Below are 24948 nucleotides of genomic sequence, written 5' to 3' on the forward strand. Positions count from 1 at the left end.
TTTTAAATCAAGACACAAATATGAATATTTACTAAAAATTAAATGAATAGCTGTTTAGCTTCCAAAAGCAGTCAATCAAAAGTATGAAGTTCTAAAACTAGAAAAATCAACAGTCTTAAAGCAAACTGTATAGTGGAATAGTAGGGGAAAATTATTAATAATCCAAAGCTGATGGAGTTTCAAAAAGATTTGAGAAAGACAGCAAAAACTGGCTGACAGCAAAAAGCCAAGCAATGACAGTGACTCACAAGCCTACTCTGAGCTAGGAAAACACATCTACTGCTCAGTCTTAAATATTATGTACAAGCAGGCCCACAAATTAAGCACCAGAAATAATTAGGTGGTAAGAAATCAGTTACTTTTAGAATTTACAACAGACAGAGATTGGTTGTGTATTATCTGTAGCATCTCCTTAATTTTGTTATTGTTTCTATTTTTGTGTGTATATCAGGCTGCAGAAGGCTGAAATTTTACACAGTCCATAAAATAAAAAAAAAAGTAGAAAAACTTCCTTGCTTACTTAAAAATCAATTCTCAAAGGCTTTCTTTTTGCTGTACTCTTATCTTATGACATAAGACATAACCTTCCTAATTTGAAATTAATACCCATTCATTGGTATTTCTACAGCACAACTGCCCTTAAAGGGTTGGAAAGAGCAGGTAAAACCAAACTAAATTAACAAATTCTGATTTTTCCAAACAAATATTTTTACTTAAAGTTCTTACAGCAAAGAAATACAAAAACAAACCAGAGAAGTAATTCTACCTCTATTAAAAAAAGAATTCCAAGTTCTTAATGAAAGAAAGAACCAGAAAGTATCTGAAAGTATTAAATAATGCATTACAAAGTTTTTACATAGTATGACTTTTAAGTCAAGAAAGGACCACAAAGACCACACTGCTTGAAATTCACAGAAAGTGAATTGAATTGCCTTTCAGAAATATACATAATTTTATCTTAAAGATGACAAACTAGAGAAGCTGCTTTTTTTTTTTTTCCATGTATGTTGCTGGTACAAAGGCTGAATTTTCCAAATACCAACACTGGAAATGGAAAATTATGTCCATGTAAAAGTGAATCTATTGAAAGAAAATGCGAAAGCACTGCTAAAATGTTAAAAAATCTATATGTAGGAAGTAGAACAGGTGGCAATGAATGGCACTGAAGGTAAGGTAAATATTGTCATGCAAGTAATTGATGAGAGGAGCTAAAAGGATAATAGAATATCATTAAGTGCTAGAGTAAAACACCATGTTCAACTGAACAACTAACCAAACAAAACAACCACAAACCAGAAAAACTAAACCAAACCAAAAAAGTCCCAAAACAAAGACCCCCACCAAAAAAAAAACCCAAAAGAAAGAAAGATCTTTAAAAGATATTAGGAGTAAAAGTAAAGATACAGATAAAAAGAAAGATATCCTACTAAACCTAAGCAGGAAAATAAGTAGTTATGAAAAATCCAACCCAGAAATAGTCCAGAATGGTTTCTGCTCCAATCTGAAGTGGAAGAAGAAAACAATATTTCTATTCCATATGATAGTGTGGATGGAACTAAAAAACTGTAGATATGAAAAGTCATCTGCAACCACACAAGACTACATTAGGAGATGCTCTCAAATTCCTCCCAGAGCACCTTTGCAGTATTTCTCACAATGAATATATGTCAAAACCCATATGATAACATCAAATTTGTATATTAATTCTAGATTAACTGTTTGGAAGATCTGTTTCTACAGAATAACAGGCATTTGCCAAAAAGGCAGTGGGTCCTGTTTGCTAGTGAATTTCCTTTATTCTAGTACAGTTCTGAATCGATTGGAACAGAATTCTGGCTCCATGTTCACATTGAATGTTATGAAAATATAAATTTTCTAGTGTAAAAAGTGTTATGTTCAATACAAACATAGTATTTCATGGTTTGGACTTCAAATAAAAAATATCAAAGGAAGCAGACCTTTCTTCAACCCCAGAAAGTTCTTGGCACTAACAGATATTTCATTAAATTACAAAAACATATTTTTACTGCTGCATAGTTAATTAATTTTAGAATAGCATGAAGAAATGGAAAAATAAAATTTATTATTATGGCTAATCATTTCAGGGACCATAATTATTTTTCAAACAGTATTTGTAAGATGCCAATTTATTTTAAGTATCACAGTTCACTGCTTATGCTCCTGGATACAACTGGCAACTAATATAACACATCTATGTTTTATTTATTAGCTTAGCAGACAGATGTGCACCGACTGCATTTCACGTTAATTGCTAATATTTCCCTATAGCAACAAAGCCCTGAAGGCCTTGTTAGAAATATGTCAACTGAAAGTGGAGATCTGTTTCTGAGTTTGTTTTTTACATGCAAATGCTTTCACACTTAAATATTCAGACCTTGGGGGAAAAAAAATCTTTTGCCAATGATAGAAACAATTATGATTGGATAAGAGAATTGTCCATTGCTGCTCCAGCATGACCCTCAATATACCATAAGGGCAAGTAAATCAATATGCTTCAATTTCAACATAATTGAATCCATAAAAAACCCACAGACTGCACTGTCAACTTAGTTCCATAACTACACCGATAGCTACAAAATTTCTGAAATTCTTTGTATTTCACATGATGCATTTTACTGCAAATCATCTGTCTTTTAAATTCCTACCGGAGAAACAGGTTCCTTATGAATAAGTTGGTATTTTAGACTCTTGGATTTAGATTTTTTAAATTACTTTTTTAAAGTCTTCTTTGGAATTTGGAACTTAGCATAGGGAGGTAATTTACAAGTAAGATATTACTGATCAAATGGCTACAGGCATCTTTGTCAGTGAAATTCCAGAAGTCTGTCTCCTGCTGAGTCAATTGCAATAAAAAAAAATAAATTGGTACCTTGCGCACAGATTACAACAAAATTTGCCATGTTTATTTTATTCCAATTCCTGTATGTGCAGAAATTCATTGGGAGCCATCACTTCTGCACACATGAACGGCACTCAGTTGCTCACAGAGAAATCTGTGAAATCTGCAAATGGATACTGATTAAGGTGGAAAAATAAAGTCACACTCTTTCCTAACACTGAAGTGCTTATTTGAAGAAATAGCAGTCGTGAGGAATGCATCTTTAAAGACAATAGAACCAGCAGAAACTTGAGATCTTTTGGCTGGAGAGGTGGTGGTTCTGTATGTAGAGTTTAAAGCAATGTTGCATGCTGCTATTCTGACAGAATTTCTCATACTTGCAACAGTCACGGTAAAGTGTCTAAAGCTGCCAGCAAAGAAAAGATATTTAAAATGCCCTACATTGGTTCCTCTGCCTTCACTTTTCAGGCAGGAGAATCAATCAGGAAGCAGCTCAGGATGACGAAAGATGTGCCAGGGGGCCAAGTCAGCAAATGATCTTCTGGCTCCAAAGGGAGAATGCTGCTCTCTGGCTTGGCAGCAGCTTACCAGGGTGCTGTCCCACAGGACCAGAGACTGATGGACTACCAGGGTCACATGGAAAAGCAGGAGCCCTCCCAGTTACTTCCCCTGTCACAGAAAGAATAGCTTTGCCATGACAACTGTCCTATGAACTTTTCTATGTTTAGTACATCTTAATTTGGATATATCTTCCTGGGTATCGGGCTAAAACAAAAAAATTTCTTCCCCATTCCAACAGTGTTAAGAATCAATAAGACTGAATTGCTGGAGCAATCTCAAATACCCTTTTCTTTGTATCCTGGTAGCCCCTCAAAATCTCTACTTAATTTCTTCTTTGAATATCTTACACTGCAGTTTAAAACTGTTCAAACAACAGCAGTAAGAGAAGGAAAATGTGGATGGCATGAAAACAATCATAAAGTAGTACAGGTATCTTACACTACTAAGATTTCTTTTCTCTTTAAACCAGACATTTGTGTTGGATACTGAATACATATTACTGTAACTGATGCTTTCTTACAGGAATCATAACAAAAGTGGAGGATACAAAGTTTGAAAGTGCAGTTAGAATACTTCAGGTTTGCTAAATGTGGTACACTTCATGAATGAGGAGACAGAGGAGAGAATTGTGTTTCAGAGCATCAGGTAGAAGAGACAACAAGGGCAGACATCACTGCTAAGTACAGGTAACATTAGGTAAGAGTTTGTTTCATAAATAACAAAAAATGATGAAGCCATGCCTTACATAGAGCCATAGTAAAAATCAGTGATACAAATTAAGGGCTATGTGAAGAAGAGGCAAGAATTATAAATCACTAGGAAGGATTTATAGAATCCTTCTGTGTAGAAGGATTCTATATAGATTCTAAATAGAAGAAAAGGAAACTCAATTATACTTACATGAACAAATTCTTAATTCTTGTCTTAAATATTATTAATTCTAAGTTAATTCTATTATTTCAAGAGTACCCAAACTCAGCAACTATATAATGTTATCACAGTATAAATCCAAACATTCAATGTAATTTGACTGTAAAATGTCCTCTAGTGATTGCAACAGGCTCTGGATCTGGTCTTTAAATTTTGAATTTAGTAGTATTCAGAATTACTATTAGACCATGAGCTCTAGGAAAAAAAAATAGTTTCCTGCAGATAGATTTCTTCCTCAAATAAATATTTTAACAAATAGATAATACATAGCAAAACAAAAGAATATTTTTGTTATATAAAAGTACTACTGATTTGAGTTGATTCAACATAAACCTGGTTGGACAATTGCTTACAGTTCATTCATAATTTCTCTAATTTACTATACAATTCTATTTTATATATTGCCCTATATAACTTCATGCAGCTATAATACTATTTTAGCATATTCTATCAATCTTGATTAGGGATTTTTCTTAGGTTTTGCTTTGTTTTGGTTTTTTATTAGCTGTTACTTAATTTTAGGCAATAAAATTCAGATAGAGAAAGCTAAAACTCATAAGCTATTATTAAAGAATGAGGCAAATAATAATTGTAAACTAATAATTGTAAACAATAAACAGAATAAATAACAGCTTTCAGATTTGATGTATTAACACATTCTTAAATTCAGCATCTGGAAAAATCTGTGCAGAACGGTGTTTGGACCATCCGTCCCTCTGACCTCAGAATCCATGAATCAATAGCATAATTTAACTTTCAAATGAATTTAAAATATCTTGCAAAGAAGTTAAAAAGTAGGTCCTGAAATTGAAATGTATGCTAAAATACATTTTGAAGAACAGCTCTTATGATAAATAGACATATTCAAACATGAGAAAAAAGGTTCTTGAGTATTATTTTGTCATTAGCATAAAACAAGCCAGAAGAGTTGAAATTCTTTGAAATGCTATTCAGTGAACACAGCTGTAATCTCCTCATTACTCAGATCCTTATGTGTAACTGTGCACAACTCTAAGGTCTCGATCAGTGGTGCAGGCCAGTCTTCAGCTCCTTTTTTTTCCCCCAGTTTCCAAGCCCTCTCTTAAGATTACCATTTCCTTCATCTTTAGAGATAAATTATAGTATACACAGGTGTTACAGTGAATACTGAATATTAGCAGGGACATCAGAAGTAATCTGTTGGAGAAACACAGAATTCACGGGACTCCTAATATGAAATCCCCAAAAGGCTTCCTCTGATGCAAACCAGTCACTTTCATGCAAAAATTACCTTTAACATGCCTGCCAGGCATGTTAACATCTAATCTACATCCTGAATTTTTATTACTGCCTGAAGAAGAGAGTTTTAACCTCCTGCAATTTGAAATCCTGAGAGTGGGATGTGTTAGTAGTTTTCTAAAATGAGTCAAATTTTGTACATTTCTTGTAAAGCCTCTTTCCTGACCTACTAGCATTAGTTATTACACCCTTATTATACCAATCTCCCCAAAACTAGCATTCACACTCTTAGAACAGTATTGCAATTTCTTCTAGAACTCAGAAGTAGGGGAAATCTTCAGTGTAGTTCTGCCTCCTTTTTCCCCCTTTGTGAAAATTTTGACCATAATTATTAATGTTAATGTAATATATAAAACAGCATTTAAGAGCTCAGATATATGGCTGAAAGGGTGCTGAAGTGTTTAATCCCACCTCTCACCCTGAGATAGGTTCAAGTATACTTATGTCACCTCCAAAAGCTACTCATAATTAATGTATTCCAGTACTTCAATAAGTTTGACATCTAAGCTTAATCACCAAGTAAGTTTCTTCTTGCTCACACCAGTACACAAAAGGATTACTCCTTGTTTAATAACTTTTCATGTTCTGGGAGGCAATTACAAGTTCTCTTCCCCCTTAGTCCTCTCTTCTTCCACATTATTTTATAGAAACTAACATTTTGTTAGCAATATCTCTAAACACATCGAACATGCACACAAAGAATCCCATGAAGATTACTTATAAAATATGGAAATGCCCTATTCTATGATTTATTGTATTTTTAAATAGGTACAAAACTTTAAAAACAAACCCAAACCACAAACCAGTAATAATTGGTTTTAGTAACCATAATTTATTTTTGACATTTTGATCAACTCTTGATCACACATCATATGTTGCCTAGTTATATACTAGCACAATTATAAAGAATACTACATTACGATTATAATGACTATTGGGCAAGATTTCACAATCCTCATCACAAAACACCTTTTACTACTTGGCCTATTTAGCAACACTTTCTGTAGAAAACAGCTGAATTTTGAGAATAATATTAATAATCTTTCCATTGTTTCAAAAGTTACACTTTAAAGGTAATTAGTTATGCTGTATAGCAAATAAAAATATTATTCCATAAAAAAGATAATTCTATAAGTAGTTTAATTCCCATGTGACTCTCTAAAGTCATTAGGGGAGCAGAAACTGTCTTCCTTTTTGTTAATCTTAGATCATGTATAAGGAGAATCTTAGCAGCTTTATGCTTTCCTGGAAAGTTAACTTCCTCTACTTTTTCTACAGTGGTATCTACACCCTAGAGAAACTGACAGGTCTAGAAAGAGCTGATATCTTTTGCATGATAATTAATTTTTAAGAACCCATGACCATGAAAGACTGTATCTTGAATAACCCACAGACTGCAATTGGTTCCTACATTACAAAAACATAGGTACGAACTTCTAATTAATGAAATCCAGACACTCAAATTTAAGTAGATTCTTCTTCCAAGCTAAGCAGAGTTGAGCAGTTCTTGAGCAATCACCATGCAGAATAAAGCAGTGGGACACATTCCAAAGGTTGGCCAAAGCATTCACTCGCAGAATCATGAAATGTAGAGGAAATAAAGGTCTATGATTCAGACAATGTTCTTTAATATGCAAATAATGATGTTATTTATTTTATATAGTTCCTTAATGTACTACTAGCTCCCTGTGTTTACTAAGAATGGCAATTTTAAATCCATATAATGGCACTACAATCCTAATTTGTTTCTTTATGCCTACAGGTGTTCAGCTGTGATTTGGCTTTTTTGGTTTGTTTTTCTTTTTGAAAAGGGTTCTTGCTTCTGTTCCTATAGAGAATGGATGATGATCAATTAGAAGAAATACTGTTCAGTGTTTTTTTCTGTTCTTGTTATATGCATGGGCATGAAATGTGTAGCAGTCTCTGCTCTGAATACAGAATTAATACTTTTTTATGACAATAATTTTTATAATACCACACATACTACAAATATTACTTTAACTTCATAAATGCTTTTAGAGTGAGGTAATGCTTTCCTACTTTTAAGAAAGAATATTTTCAGTGTAGCTGCTAATGCATTCATGGCTGTCTAGGACATGATTTTACAATGCCCGCTATTGCACAGAAATGCATAAATTCAAAGCCCATGCTGGCTTCTGTGAAAACTGTGGACACTTATGTCTTTCTTTTCACATACAAAAATGGTCTGAGAAAGAAATCTACAGAAAAAAAGTTTCAGTCTGAATGGTAAACATTTTCCAAAATTTACAAACTGAAAAATAGCTCTAATGATAAAAACCCACTATCATTTACCTGATCTACAATGTGGGCGAATTTTACCATGCGAGAATTGATTATTTTGCCTTGCTTCTAAGAGAGAAAAGTATTCTTTTCACATTATACCTGAAAATTTATTCTGTTTCCAGCAGATGGTACAATAATGTCTTTCAACAATACAACATTTATCTGACAGAAGCACAACCCACTAGACTAATCTTGCTATCAATATTGGAAATACAAACTGGAATTATACAACCATTTACTTTTGATAAAAACATACCAATTATCTAGAATTACTTCTTATTTTAAGTGAGAAAGAGTTTTCAAGCTTAAAAATGCCTTGCCCTCTTCAGCCCCAAACTTCTGGTGTTACCTTATCCTGGCTACTCTGGAGCTAAGAGTCTGTGAAAGATATACAAGGTTTGATATGTAATCAGGTTTGAGGAGTAAAAGGAAGGCAATTGTGATGGGGTTTAGGTGGCTGAAAGGGAGGTGTGATGACATGAAAGACCAAGCAGTAGCACAATAGTAGCAGACAATGAGAATATCTAGATGGATACAGAAGGGAGGTTAATCACAGTGAAGGATCACCATGTTGATGACTCCTGCTCCTGGCAAACAGTGCTCTAGATATAATTTGAGTTCTCAGTAATCCCTGGTGATTTACCTGTTCCCTCTGCATGGCCTAAACAGCAGCACTTTACATCCCACAGAAGCAAAAAAAAAAAAAAAAAAAAAAAAAGTATATTCTCTGCCATGAGTGAACACAAAGAAAGGTTCATCAAGCTTATAATATAAGCTGCACGCTTCACAACTAAACTACATATCCAGGTGAAAAACAAAACAGCTCCTAAAAGATCTAAGTATTACAGTTTCTAGATAAATATTTTTGCTAGCTTGCTCAAGTTTTTCAAGACCCTTCTTAAATCAGGCAATTTCTAAATTAAACAGAGAGAGAAGCTAATGTGTTGCTTTCCTTGAAACTTCTTCCTTCATTAAAATAATTTAAAAATAACAAGAAAAAAGATATGGAACATACTTAAATATAATTAGTTCTAGTGGTTATTCAAAGTCCCTCTGAAATATCTTTCAGCCCTGGAAGGCTAAGGGCTAATTTAGTGGGTTATGTGCTATCCTCTAGGTTTCTTAGGTGTATGAAAGGTTTTCTACAGGATGTTTGAGAAAAATTAGGAGTTTCAGAGCATGTCTCAATATTCACCTTATGTTTCCATAAACTGATAATTATACCTTCACTAGTTTGTAACTCCTAGTGTTACTGAATCTCCCATAAGCTTTCCTGCAGAATTACTCCTTCGTAGGTAGAAAAATGACTTCTCTCTCTCTACATGACTTAACATCTTTTCTTTTAGGAAGTAACTAATTTGCAACTATAATCTCACTTCTAGAAAATTTATCAAACAGTAGGTTTAGAGATGACACAACAGCAGAAGTGATGGACACACCAGAGGATTGTGCTACCATTCAGAATGATCTTAAAAGACTGGAGAAACTGGCAAAAAGAAATCCTAAGTTGTTGCAAATAGAAGTGCAAAAAACGCTTTGAGCAGGTTGTTATACTAGATAATTTCCAGATGTTGTTTCCAACTTTTTCCATTCCATCCTTTGACGATCATTCAATGAATTTACTCTGTTTAAGTTAATCAATAGGACTGAATCCTAGTTAAAACAATAGCTGTGTAGTTCAAGTTGTGTAGGAAGAACTCAAAATGGTTAACTTATTCAGTTACTCTAAACTAAGTTTTTTTATAATTTATGTTAATAGGCAGAAATGCTACTTAAATTTTTAACTCTATTACTCCACTCTCTCATATTTATCATACACAATTCACTACAGTATTCTGTATAAAATGTTGTAGCTAGGCTTAGTAAAAGATCTTTGATTAAATTATAAGGCTCTATAAAGCATTCTTGAAAACTGCAAAGTTCAGCTAGAAGTTTAATAATCTGAAAACTCAAGAGGCACTAGTACTAACTTTTAATGAAAGAATTAATTATAAAGATGAAACAGAGCCCAAACGATCTTGTTTCAAGACAACACACACAGAGGTTTAATTGGGCTTTGCCAACTCAATTCTAGGAATGACAGATGCCATGAAATTCTAAACATACAAGTTACATCTTCAAAATCTGCACTATAATCATGCAACCTGGGGTGTCATTGTCTACGAGAAAGGAGAAATAAACATATATTTTTCTTCTACTTTTCTCATTTTTCTGCTCTATGCATTTGACTTCTCCCTATGTGAATTACTATTGCAACCAAGTGAAAAATAATCCTTTCTTATATAATAGGAAGCTAAACTAGAGTGGATTCAAGAAAGTTATTTTCTAAAACTACTTTTAATTCTGTAACATTGGTGCTACGTGCATTTCAAATGGATACTTTAGCAGAAAAGAAATAATTCTACAGGACATGCAACACAAATTGTTCTGCCATAAATTCTTCTGTAATAGTATATGTGTACAAGCGTGCATTGACAACTGTGGTTCAACTCAGCAGAGGTATCTGGTTATCTGCCTTTCATGCAAGTTCAAGACTGCAACCAGCAATGTCTTAATCTTCAATCTAATCAAGCCATATAAATCATATATCCTGCCTGAGAACACTTCAGCTTCTCTTTTAGGAACACTTCCAACTTCAGCAAAATGTCCTCTGCTGGGCAAATCCTGGACACCCAAGCCTTACACGAATCCAGCAGCTCACATAACTAATACACAGATCTAAACACACTTAGCTGCTGCTCTCTTTCTACCTCACCACAAACCTAGTCCAGTATCCCATTCCCATATCTCCAAAGTCCCTATGAGTCCCAATAAACTCACTCTTACTCTGACACTCAGGTCCACCACATTAGCTGCACTGAATCAGTTGTGGACTGAGGCTACATCATCAGTGCCTACCTAAAACTGAACCCTCAGATCCCTAAGTCCTCAGCACAACAACCTTAAATCTATCTCTGATACCTTGTATAAAGATGTTCAGCTCTAGGTCATCCCAACCTATCTCTAAACCTATCCTATAAATTAAACCTATCCTATAAATTAAATTATCCTATAAATTAAATCTACACCAGAAATACTGTCAATGTAGCAATGAATAGGAGTTGCTGCTGATGCCAGTTGTGGAACCCACTTTCCCCTCTGGGCACAGAATGAATAGTGGTTTGCTGTCTTGCCAGATCAAGCCTTAACCAGCCAGACAGAGTGTGGTCACCCAAAATATATACTAAGTTTAAAATATGTTATGGAACCAGATTTCATCTTCCACATGTCTCAGCCATGCAAACCATAATTTCAATCTTAGCTACAAAGCAAACTCTATGCAGCTAATACCCTTCATCCCTGATATAAACCTACTCTGTTAAGAACTTCCGCATCAGTTAAATCCATGAGAGACAAATTCTGCTTGTTTCAGAGCCAAACTTGGAACAGCAGCTCCTTCCGACTGTGGCAGCAGCACATGAACATTTTAGAAAGCACCAAACAAACATCAGTTAAACTTCCTGGTCTTTAAAGTAGTGATGGCTGTGCATAAGCTCTATAGGTAGATAAACACTGCTTTAAATGTATCTTTAGCAAAACCAAATGAAACCAGCAAAAGAGGTTCCAATGGGGCAAGCTGATGTTCTAAGTCATTATGTACAGATCTGCCACAACGTGTTTAGAGAGAAAAGAGTATGCAAAGCTAAGAAATCCAAGATATTGATGTGTCCTGTAAAATGAAAAGAATGTTTTGAAAGAAAGATGAAGTTATAATTTTACACTAGTATCCTCTATAATTCCATAGTTTCCATTTACATTTTACTATATTTATCTAGGGTTTTAAAAAGAGTTTTAATTATAAGCTGTAATTACTCTTCAAACAAAAAATCATTTTATCAGTGATTCCCAGTTAGAAATCTAGGACTACAACTCTTTATTTTTCCATTTTATGAAGATGTGGAATACTAAAGCAGCAAACAGACCGCAAAGCCACTGACACAGGAAGTGTGCATTTATAATGTATCCCAAAAAAGCTTTTAGTGAAACTGTGTTAAAAGCATGCATAATGAAGACGTTAAACAAGTCTCCAAAATCAAAAGCCAAAGGTAAATCTGTAACAAAATCTGTTACCTTTCCTGGAAAGGGAACTTTTAAGAGCACATATGGTATATGTGCTGTTCACATTTAGACAACTGCAATACTCAAAAAGCATTAAGGAAGCAATGCTCAATTTTCACGAACATCATTCCATTTTGCAAATCATTGTCTGTAAGCAGGAATGCTCAATGAGGAAGGGAGCTTAAAAGGAACATTGAAACTATCTATTTGAAGGCACAGGTTTAAGTAAAACTCAAACGGTCTTCCAGACCAGCAGGTATACCACACATGCCACAAAAATCTAACGCTTTGTCCTTATTCATGTTCTGCTTTCAGGCATGCAAAAGAACTAAATGAGCTGTAAAGAAAGCAATAGGAAAGGGACAGTATTAACACTGAGAATAAGGAAGCAAAAGCAGGAACAACCCACATTTAAAAAGAGGTGTAATGAAAGCTTAACTGCACCAGAAATTCAAATAGGCAATTCCATTATTTTATAATCACGTTATTTTTGGTTTTGTTGGGTTTTGGCTGATGGGATTTTTTAGTTTTGGTGGTTCTTTTTCTTTTTTTAAAGCCTGAATTTTGTGCACAGTTTGAAAAAAGATTTCCAGAGATATTACTTAGTAACTTTTTGATATATAATATATTTTGGTGTCTTTAATTAAGCTTTTTTTCTTTTTCCAGTATTATTTTTCCATGAATTACATGATTCACCAATATTAAGAGTAATAATACCCTAGTTGACAGAGTTCTCCTCATGTAATCGATATTTGCTGCTTCTGTTCCCAAACACATCTGAGGTTTTCTGATTACATGTCATCCTCAGTTTTGCCACGCACCTAAGTGTAGTCAAAGCCCTGCTACCTTTTAGTTCTGTAGGAACACTTTTAAACTCCTTTCTCCTTAATGGTATCATTTCAAGATAATATGAGAGGGAAGAGAAAACTGCATGAACCATTTGTCATTTTCCAGTTCTGTCTGACATGTAAGCATCTTAAAATTTAATCTGTAATAGGGGATGACATATGCAGCAAAAGCAGGCATACACTTCAAAGGTGTATGGCACTCTTCTGGCATATACCAAGTCTTGACTGATTCTCTCATTCCTGCCTTTCAGGGAAGAGATTTACATATTCCCAAAACTGTATCTCCACACTAGGTATATAAGAAAAAAATGCAGATCCACTAATTATTCTATCCATCCATTATTTCCTCTGTTATCAGTAGCATTATCAGTTGCATGGAACAAAAATTACATTACATTTACTGAGAGCACTATTTTGCAGCATCTTTAACAATTTACAATTTGAAATACACTACATTCTCTGCTTACAAGCATAACAAGGAAAAAAAATACAACTTAAAAAGGATGAACAGATGTCCAGATGCAAGTTAAATTATTTTCATAAGGTCTACATAACTCCAATCTCTTTTTTTTACCTAGTAAAGTATTATTAATCTGATGCATCAGCAAAAGTCAATAGTAGAAATTTTAAAAAGCCAAATATACTTGATAGTCATTTTAGTACCTCAAACAACAGTAGACTGCCAAAGGTATTTAGCTTCTTTAGCAGCATAATATTCTCAGTCGTTTTTTCTTATTAATTATTTCAGCCATTTTCTATCATAGTTGGAAAAAAATAGTATAGCTTTTTTTCCTAACCCATAGAAAACCTTTATTGCAATGTATATAAACTCATGTTTGAAGAGATTAGACATACTGCATAAATGAAGTAAACTTGCAAAGAGGAGCTTGTCTGAAGAATTCTCTACATCACATCAGACACACTTGCCTTCGGAATAAAGCATGTGGTGTGTACCACACCTGCCCAGAGCAACCGTTGGATACAGAATGGATACATGGAGAAAGGCTTATGAAGACAAGCTCTGACATTAATAGCTCAGCTCTCAGTACTTTAAACCTTTTGATCATCTAGCTAAACCCAGCTACAGGAAAACTCCATTTTCCCTGATGAACTGATTACCAACTGAGCTAGTCCAACCTGACATTCACAAAGTCTCTAATTTGCAGGCCAGCTAAGGAAAAAAAAAAGGCTCTCCAGTCACAGGAATATTTCAGCCCTTCATTTGCTTCCATACGGAGCTGTTCCTGTGCAGTTTGACATTCCAGTGACATGCCTGTTAGCTATACAGTGCTGAATAGCAATGAAAATCTCGGGAAATACTCAAAATCATAATGATTCTGTGCTCCTCTTGGTTCTTCTTCTGCAGTGGCCTGCATAGACTGCTGGTTTTACAGGTTTAGGGGCACATGCATCAGACACACCATGGCTGAAAGCATCTTACAAGAAGCTCCAATCCACATATCCTGTACAATCCACCATCATCAGTCACCAGCCTCTTGTGGACACTAATTAAATTCGAATAAATGATAACTAACTTAACTTATTAATTACAGTAACTAAAATATAACTTGTTCCAAACATTTAATAATGTTACATAAGTTTGTCAGTGTACAGACAGATGTATGCTTTGCATGACGACCTGTTACAATGGTCTGCAGGATCAGGTCTTCGCTCAAGTAACATCTCTTGCCCAGATCATCCAAAAAGGCATTTTTTGCAGAGATATTATGGGATTTTTGTCCCTTAACTTTGGAATTTTTTAACATAAATATCTTCATTTCAGGTTGTCAACTTACATGTCCTTTCTCATAGCCAGAAGAAAGAAGCAATCAACTCTAGGACCAATTATCATAATTATATATGAGAACACAGGTTGGACAAGAAATTACTTTTCCCCTCCCTTGACTACAATGGAAAGTTAAAGTAAGAAAGTCAGATGGAAATATCACAGAAATCTGAATTCAAGTGAGCCAAATCCCTCTTTATGTCTAACTCCTTTAGCTCTTTTGAGTCAAAGCTGTTTTGCTGTAATGAGCCCGATTCTTAAGAATTTGCGTAACATTCAACAAAGCTTTGCATTGACTTTCTATCTTCATGTTGGCAAATTTTTAGTTAATCGTAGCTGCTTGGTTGACTTTTACCAGAAGCAGACAGCAAGGACTATTACATATACCTAAACTAAAGAGGATTAATCTCATCCTTTATATCCTCTGTCATTCACTTCAGGTGACAAGTCAGCACCCACATCTGATTTTGGACTTAATGCTTACATATAATATTGAGAATTACATATAATTTGGTGCTTTGATTACAAAACCCCAAACAAACAGCTATATAGTGTACAGCTTTTGTGATAAAACTATTTTAAAGTGTTAAAAAATAAAAATGGTATATAGAAAGTAATGTGATATAAAACTTGGGTAATGCTACCCAAGCTACCCAATTGCATCAGCAACTACTGAATAACAGAGCTTTCCAAAACCTCATAGTATGTCTTTCTTTCCTATTTCAAAATCTATTTTCTGGTTTCTAATTTTCTTTTACAGAATTATTGGAATTAATACTGGGGGCCTAGCAATGAGCAGTAAACTACTATGTACCTTCCACTTCTGAGCTTCTGTCTTTGAAAGTTATCATAAAGGAAGATCTGCTATCATGAGAAGAGCTCAATTTGAAATTTAATCCATCTTCCACAGTATCTGAAATCTTTGATTCTGAAATCTTAGTACCTTACAGTTCTATCTGTTCTGCAGTAGAAATCCAACTGGGGATCAGAAAATTTCTATTTCATAGTAAGTTAAGATTCAATTACAGTATTCTTGTAAATTTTATTTATGAAGCATGAAAACTTCTTATTATAGATAAAACTAAAAAGACCGTATACAACATCTGTAAAAATAAAGAGATCCAACTGAGTCTATATTAATATGCTTTTGCCTAGAATTCAGCATACTGGTGTCATCAAAGCACTTAAGTATGAGCTTTACTTGGATCCCATGATAAAGTACTTAAATGAATTAAAGCAAACTACTAACTTGCTTAAGAGTTTAGTAACATAAAATTCATCTTAACTGTGTGGAAAATCAGGATAACTATACTGTTTTACATGCTCCTTAATTACTTTTACTTTCCATATTAATATGTGGAAATACTGTATACAAAATTTTATGATTCATGTATTTGACATTAATTTGCCTATTGTAAGATTAAAGGATTTAACCAATTAGGCAACAACATAAAAATATTCAGAGTAATCTCTGTACTTTTCTGTTGTAGTTTATTAGAAACACTCTCCAGCAGACAACCTAATTTTTTAATTTGTAAAGCATGGGACACAGATAGTGCTTTGGAACTGTGGGTCATAGACTGACAAGCTCGTTCCAAGAGAACACAAACTCTCTAAAATCAGTCAGAATTCTAATGCAAAATATTTGCAGTATTTATCAAAGATGTATACACAAACCTGCAAGGGGTTGAGCTGAGCACACTTCCTACTCAAGACATGATGGAATATCAAGTTGCATATTCTTGAATTCATGCATTTGACAAACTACTTGGAACTTAAGTCTTAATGAGGAAATTAAAACAGAAGTGTTGAGCTATCTAGATGATTCATTTAGAAAAATTAGAAGGAATCTTGCTTTTATTCCAAGTCAGTGTTGGAAACCATCTTCAATTTAAAAAATTATTACTATAAAAAATAAAACAGAAATTTGCTTGGATGAGTAAGCTATTTTTTTTCAATTTCTGTTTTCCATCAAATGTTCAAACATTAATTGCAAACTAACCTGGATACATGCCTTAGATAATTCTTTATTTCTCCTATGTGCCAACAACAATAAAACTAACTAACAGTGAAGCAAAGCAAACTTCATGTATTTCCACACCTCTAATCATAACTGAAATTAAGAATCTCTAATTTGATTGTTTTAAATGGGAGATACTCGTTGCAATTAACAGTGGTTTTGCTTAAGTAACAAAACACAATTAGAATACTTGTCAGCTAATGATTATATGAAGTATTATCTTTCTCCAAACTCTAATTTAAATATTTATGAAGAGTGTTTTTTTTTAATTTCAAATTGATATTGTACAATTAGATATAATTATAAAACAAGAAAAAATACTTTAATTACTTTTAGAATCATATCTACCAGAAGCCATGCTGCACAAATTCAGAAACATTTGGAACAGGTCCATAAAACAGAATCATAAATCAGGCCATCAGAATTGAGCCCTATTGTGATATATTTCCAGAATATTATCGCATACTTAATATATGAGGGTTTGTAAATGAACACAATACAACCATTAGGACTAAATGCAAGAATGCAGGAACTTTAAAAACATTGACTTCACCACAAGCTAAGCAAACCAGGACTTCAGTTACTTTCCATACAGGTACTGCAGTTTTTCAAAGTCCTAGAGTGTCAGCTACAGATTGACAGATGCCCAGCTCCTGAGGCTTCACCAAATATGAGAGCAATAAAAATAATTACAGTAGGGCAAGGTTAAGCAGTTCCATAGTAACTAACTCAGCAAAGCACAGTGCTCAGTATGAGCTTGACATCACTGTGGAGAACCGAAAGGTTCTGTGCTGCCACTGGCAAAACTCTGAAAAGAAAGAGGACTGATTCTGTTAAATAGGTGAGATTTAATAATGTTAAAAATGAACAACTGCTTTAAACTTAAAAAAACAATTATTGTTTTTAATTACACACTTCCCTATCCTTACAGTTGTTAAAAGTCTGTTGACTTTTGGTTGCCATCAATAAATCTTGTATGCTAACACTGACCTAAAATAAGGCATAACTCATTGTCTAATTCTTTCAAAACTGGCATTTTCAGACTATGATTCAAACATCCTAGAAATTTGGGTGGGCAATTACATACTCCCTCTCCAACAGTCCAAACTTACTACTACATCATATCCTAGAGAGTAAAAGAAAAAGACTGCTTGAGCAACACTTAAGCCTTTTGTTAAATTAAACCACTGCAAAATAAATCTATGGTGAGTTTTTGATATGTATCAATAAATTTATTTCCCACCAAATAAAACGTTTTTAGGATAGTGTAAAATCAAGTCACAATCCCAAGTGAAGCCGAACATTTTGCATAAAATACATATCAACACATACAAATATATGAAAAGTCTATGAAACCCCTATTTATTTCATATATCTCTTTTTCAAACATCCATTCTCTCTCTCTCTCTCTTTCCTCTATACTTTACTGGAAAAAATTGAATTTAATAATAAATTTTACCAGAAGTTCTATTCTGCTCTTTAGCTCCTACTCTTTGTAAAAAAACTAAGCACAATACTATGTGCTGGATGACTTTTGCATCATGAAAATTAATAATTTGAAATAATGTGAAACATGAAATCTAATTCTGAAATAAAATAAAGTAGCTGACTTTCCAGTTTTACATGAGCTAGAGAGAGAAGACCAAAACTGTATTATCTGTTTAGCTGAATACCAAAGTTGCATTGCCTGCATAGTCAACAATTTATACATTGCACTAAGTCTTCTAATTCATTATTTCAAGTATTTTGCAAATTATATGGTATGATCTAAAAACCTGTACAGTCTATTTATTATCCAGTCCGATAATTTTACCTTTCTGTATGGAATTTTCTCTTACTTTATGCCTCTCTTTTTGGATTTGCTGTTTAAGGTAGCTCCTAGCATTTTCTGGCTTCTTAAATCTGAATATTCTGAATATACAATGATGCTTTTTTTTACATTTTAAGAAACAAATAAATACAGCCAAAACACTCCCCAACACCACTCATTGGCCTCTCTCAAAAAGAAAGGGTGACAGTACCTGGTGAGCCTGCAACAACTGCTCAGCAAACTGACGGACTCCCGACAGGAGAAGGGATATTAAAGAATTTCTTAGTATGCTGTTCCTTCCTAGCAAACGCAGCGTTTGTGATACAGAATGCAGTGCCTGAAACTAAAGAGAAATAACAGCAAATTTACTCTTTCAAAATGCATCTCAGTCTTTTTTTATCCCAAACGATTACTTTAAGTAGAAATGGGATTTACATATTAAAATGTTAAAGGAAAAAGTCCAATTCAAAATTTTAGTGTTTAGAATTCTATTGAATACAGACATATGAGATCTATGAGAAATCGACCTCCATCCTCACAAGAGTAACACTACAGGAAACTGTCATGGGAACAAACTCCTCCAAAAGTATGAACTCCCCAGGACACCACTTTTCAGGATTAGATGTCATCATACCCATCTCCTCACATAGCAAATTTGTGACTACTCTGCACATACAATTCTTCTGCTTTTCACAGCTAGACAAATAAACGCATGTAAGCTGAGAACTGTACTAGGGTGTTCTGTCAATATAGTATCTGTATGTATTTTCAAATTCAAACAATTCACTTTCATATTGTTCTTTAATAATGCATTTCTCCTGAACCACAAGAGGAGTAATGTAGACTTACATAAGAAATATGTTAGTAATTTTTTGCCACAGTTTCTTCTACTAAAAAAAAAAAAAAAAACCTGTTTTCTTTGTTCCCTGAAATTGAAATAAATATCTATTATGTAATGAAGCATACTTCTCTACAAAGTACACAAGATTTTTCTATATGGAAATATACTGGAGTTATTTCAAAGGAAAAAGAAGTAAGACACATTAATTACCATTACTAGAATTTGTGTTTTTATATAAATGTGTATCCCCTACAACATTAATATTCAGCAACTCTTTGTAAATGAGTATTTTTGACTGACAAAAGGATATTCTTACACAAATCTGTATGCCTAAGAATAACTATGATGTCTTAATCACTCAAAACAGATCACTGCATCCTATTAACAATCTAGATTATACCTCCAGCCAACTCACACGTGTATCACATGCATACTTATATATATATAGAGAGATAGATAGATAGATAGATATAGATATAGATATATAGATATATACATGCTATATATGAATAAAAATACTTGCCCACCATTTACAAGTTTGCATTGGATGAATCCTGCTGGAAATCTTTTCCAAACACACAAAAGGCAGAAAGATGTTCCAGGAGCAGTCAGCATGATTTTATTTAGGGGAAGCATTTACCTCGACTTTACCATGGTTTTCAACACTGTCTCCTGTAAAATTGTCACTGACCAAATTTTGGGCTAGGTAAGTGGACAGCGAGGTGGACTGAAATCTTTTGATGTAAAACTCATTAATTAGGCAGCTTCACCCATTTAGAGTTCTTGCTTTACTGCCTGATCAGCAGTTGATGCAATGTCTATTTACCAGCCTCTTCCAGCTGAGGAGTTGAACCAGCTTGCTTATCATCTGTCCAACATGAGACTCCTATGCACAGTCAGAACAATTCAACTTTAATAAAACTTTGCTATCAATCATCGAACTTCTGCATGTAATCCCAAAACAAGTATCAAAAGAAATCTACAAAAGACACACAAGTCTCACGTTCAGAATCAAATCTGCATACAGAGATACAAACTCCTCCTATTAAAAAGAATTCATAAATTGTACACATACAGCTTTGAAAACCTGTGTAATTAAAATCATTCATCAACATATACACCACAGACTCTATAAATATGAAATGTGAATGAAGATGTGATAAAAATAGGTTTCTGAACAATTAAAATTATATGAAGGGATAATGTAATGCACGCACCTACCTATGCTTTGAGGATATATGAATTAAAATGAGACTTTCATATACTGGAAATATATACCCTTCCAAACAAAACAATGACTTCTCTTTCTAAAAATAAAGTAGAAATTACCATTTTGAAAGTGTCTTCCACAGTATCTACTAGAAACAAGTTTGCAGCAGCTGGGCAGTTCTGCCTTGACAGCACCCATGTTCCCAAGGGTACAACTGCTTCAACTCAAGGTTTAAAAAATGCTTAAAAAATAGCACATTTTTCAATAAAGTTGCCATTCATTTTTATTTCTTTTAATAAATTAAGGAGGGATACAAATTTTATAGTTCCGTATTTTCAGAGCGTAACATTGAGTATACTTGCTAATTTGCCTTTGGCGAGCAAGTAAACTAGGCAATCCAGAGCAGTTTTTCAAGGTAACCTCTCCCAAAGGTCACAGTAAAATATGAATATTGTTGTTCTTGTTTAAGCTCTCTTCTATTTGCTTACATAATTTTTTGATAGATAATAAAGCAATGAAATTTTTTGGTGCAATTATTAATGCTAGCAGCTGAGATTTAACTACATAGAATCTTCACAAATTTTCCATATCTTTTATGGTTTGGCAAGAGTTGTCATTTTCTATTTGGATTTTTTGAGGACTAGATAACAGGGGACCTTGAAATTTAAAGAATCAGCCTCTACTAAGAGAAGCAAATAGGTATTTTGTATTTTGTAATGATGCCACTTAGGGTACTTGAGATATGAGTATCAATGGCACCGAAAAATGCCACTGGTGAATTTACTAATATTTAATAAACATTGTTATTAAATGTATCCTTAGAATAAAAATACTTCCCAGTAACATATTATAAAAAATGTATTGTAATTATATTTAATAAATATTAATACTGATTTTTAAAATCCTGCTGATTTATTAAAAAGCACTGGTTTTACATTGTATCTTGGGGAATCTCTTATGTTCCTATAACAATATTTTAAGAAAATAAGAGACAACAAAGAAGGTTAAAATAATGCTCATAGACTATATGCATTAAATGCATCCAGAACAAATTTATAGCATATAAGCAATGAATCTGCAAATAGCAAACAGAAGTAAGATCTTGTTGTACAGTAATGCTCACGCATTGCTAATTATACTCTGGAAACATTCAAACAAAAAAAAAATCTAATAGTATATAGTTTTATTAAAGATAAAAGCATATGTTCAACTCTCTATCCAATGTTAAAAAGGAACAGAAATCTTTAATCCCTTGGGCTTTTTTAATGTTGTAGATTAAATAAAATCAATGCATTTCAGGAATCCTCAGGTAAACGGAGTCACAAAATTAGATTGTAAAAAATATACCATTAGAAACAGGAAATAATGGAGCCTGCTTCACTGTTCAGGTCCTGCATCACCTCTCCCTAGCCCTCCTCCTACAGCCCAGGTTCTACTGTCTTCCCATGTTACTCAGGATGCAGAGCAAGAGAGGGCAATGCTGTGACAGCAGCTGGGAAGGATGTGTGCATTATCAACCTGGCTGTTGCCAAAATGAAATATAATGTCAACATTCAGCTTATCTCAAGCATACTAACTTGGTCTCTCCTTCACCTAGCTACAGATTTTAAAGCCCACTTGAAGGTATTATTGACCTTTCGCTTCTTTCCAAGTGATTTCAAGCTGGCTATCAAAAGTTACTTGCAGAGGAAATGACTGATAACCAAAGCAGACAGCACACACACACACTGTTTCCCAGGAAACAGCATAAAAAACTTCAGGAATTAGTTTTTTTAGAACTCATTTATCCGCATGTTATATTTTATTTAATAGTGGATATCTAAAATTTCTCAGTTTAATTCCTTTGTGAGTTGCGTGATTCATTACACCATGCAGCTGGGACCACTGCACCTTTTTGTCCTAACAGCTCTCTTTCCCAATAAACTGACATATTTGGCAATACAGAACACACAAATAATTATTGCAGGAATCCTCAAATTATGAAGTATTACAAACAAAACTTATTTTCACCTTTCATTTCACATTACCCTTGCCCATTTAGTCCAACCCTAATCATCAATGCCAGTTGAAAAGCTCACTTTTATACAGAGAACATTAGCACCCCTTTTCTTATCTTCACATTGCTTCCTTTGTTAATTGATGGTTCTCATGTAACTCTCTCTTCCTGTTTACATGCCAATATTTCTTCTATCAGTCTCAAAAACTGATACATATTATTTCAACTCTTTGCTCTGTAGGCCACATCTCCAGCCCTTACTCTGCCCTTACCCCTTCATAGAATCATACAATCATGAAATGTAAAGGTTGGAAGGGACCTTAAAGATCATCTACTCCCAACCCTCTCTGCCATGGGCAGAGACATTTCCCATCAGACCAGGTTGCTCAAGGCCTTATCCATCCTGACCTTGAACAGTGGCAGGCCTGGCACATCCACAACTTCTAAGGGCAACCTATTTCAGCTTCTTACTGCCCTCACAGTAGAGAATTTCTTCTTAATACCCAGGCTAAATCTCCCCTCTTTCGTAATCTTGTTCATGCTTTTCTCCACTCTTCTTAACCTAATGTTCTCCAGTAGAACTATGAGTTGGCTTCACTGCTGTGGCTGTCAGTGTCAAGCTTGTCCCTGGCAAGCTGTGGGGTGATATGCAAAGATTAGAGCCATAGGGTGCTAGTGAGGATCCTCTGCCACTGATTCTGAAATGTACTAGCCTTACTGAAGCACACTTGCAGTCTTAGGGAGATGAGCCAGGGACTCCTGAGGTAACAGAAGCCAACAGGGAAACACCAGGGAGGCAAATGTCTCAAAGGAATTCATGGGTGCTCCTCTAGAAAGGTGACATAACTGAGAACTCAGCTGAAGTGCCTTTACACCAATCCACACAGCATGAGCAAAAACTGGAGGAGCTGGAAGCCACTGTGCTGCTAGAAAGCTACAACCTTGTTGCCATTACTGAAGGTCAGGGGGAAAAATTCCATGGCTGGAGCATGATTATTGAAAGCTAAAGAGTGTTCAGAATAGACAGGGGAGAAAGGAGAAGATTGCTCTCTGCCTCAAGAGCTAGATTGAGTGTGGAGAGTTGTCTTAGAAGAACATCCATGAGCTGCTTGAAAGCCTGTGGGCCAGAATCAGAGACTGAGGCAACAAAGGGAACTTTGTGGGTTTACTACACACCCCTGATCAAGGGGAGTCTATCAACAAAGTCTTTTTGCAAGAGGCATTAAGCTCACAGGCGCTTGTCCTGATGGGGAGCTTCAGCCCACTCAGCATCTGCCGGACAAGCTAACTTTGTCCTATATTCCTTCCATAATTGTAGCTTTAGTGTATGATCTGCATCAGCTGAGGCTGGCTGAAAGGGGAAGATGGACAACATTTTCTTTCATTCATTCTTTCCTAGTTACTTCTATGATCCACTTTACTGAAGCAAATGGGGGTCAGTCAGTTTGGTGATTGCTTTAGACAGTAGCAATTTTCAAGACAATGGATTCTGATTACCATTTGACTTAACTCTCTACATAAGGACAACAGATTGCTGAGAAAATTTAATTCAATAATCAAGAGATTCAAACATTGACTCTTACTAGACCTCAAAATCCAGACAACATGTTTTAATATACATACAAATGAAGTGCTCTTCCCCTATAAAAGCAAAATCTTTTGGCTGATGAAAATGCACCCATAGTATTTCCCTTGGGACTCAATTAGGAAAACTGAAGCCTGCTCATTTTACACTTGAAAACCACCAGTGACATGAATAACTATTTTTAAATCTTACTTGTCCCTAAGCAGGAAAGACTCTTGCAAACCAGTGAATTAAGTCCTGTCTTGGCTGTGGCTGACAAAAAATACTGCAAACCTATACACAGTTGGGGAAATTTATTGTCAACCACAACCAGCTGCAGCATGTATTAAATGCATACTGTTGCATGTATTCAAGCATCAGAGTAAGTTTATGACTACTCTCTTCCAGGAAAATTCAGTCATTAATAAATCATACGAACTGTATCCTAGATAAGAAAAGATTCAAAACCATGGTTCTGATGAATGTGTGCTGTTTTAACTGCATAAAGCACACATATACATTTCATTATATAATTGCCACTGAGATTTAAACATTTCTCTTTCTGCTTTTCAATGTATTGCTTTTCAACTTGTTATTTTCATGAAGAATTGTGAATTCTTTCTCACACAAATACCCAGTAAAGGCAGTAAAATACTACTTCAGAACTCCTGCATTTGCTTTTCTGTTCAATGTTATCAATCAATAGTAGTATTTTGAGCAGTGGAAAAATTTTACATAAAGGCTTTTAGATGAAATGAGAGAAAAATTAAAATGAGTAGTAAAGTCCCAAACAGGATAAGAGAATTTCCTAAAACTATGTTGATGTCTCAGTGTCCCTCCAG

At 34.4% G+C, this 24948-nt stretch overlaps 1 protein-coding gene across 2 annotated transcripts in view; it reads right to left on the bottom strand.

Annotated features, from left to right (window-relative positions):
• MEI4 (meiotic double-stranded break formation protein 4) overlaps positions 1-24948 on the bottom strand; it is a 69574-nt gene that overhangs the window by 19108 nt on the left and 25518 nt on the right. The window contains exon 4 of one of the 2 annotated variants that reach the window (XM_053938605.1): positions 18707-18838. The exons of the other annotated variant lie outside the window; for it this stretch is intronic. Within the exon in view, the coding sequence (XP_053794580.1) occupies positions 18707-18838 (132 nt within the window). The remainder of the gene's footprint in view (positions 1-18706; positions 18839-24948) is intronic. 2 annotated transcript variants of the gene reach the window in all.

Source organism: Vidua chalybeata, chromosome 3, assembly GCF_026979565.1.
Source record: "Vidua chalybeata isolate OUT-0048 chromosome 3, bVidCha1 merged haplotype, whole genome shotgun sequence".
NCBI lineage: Eukaryota > Metazoa > Chordata > Aves > Passeriformes > Viduidae > Vidua > Vidua chalybeata.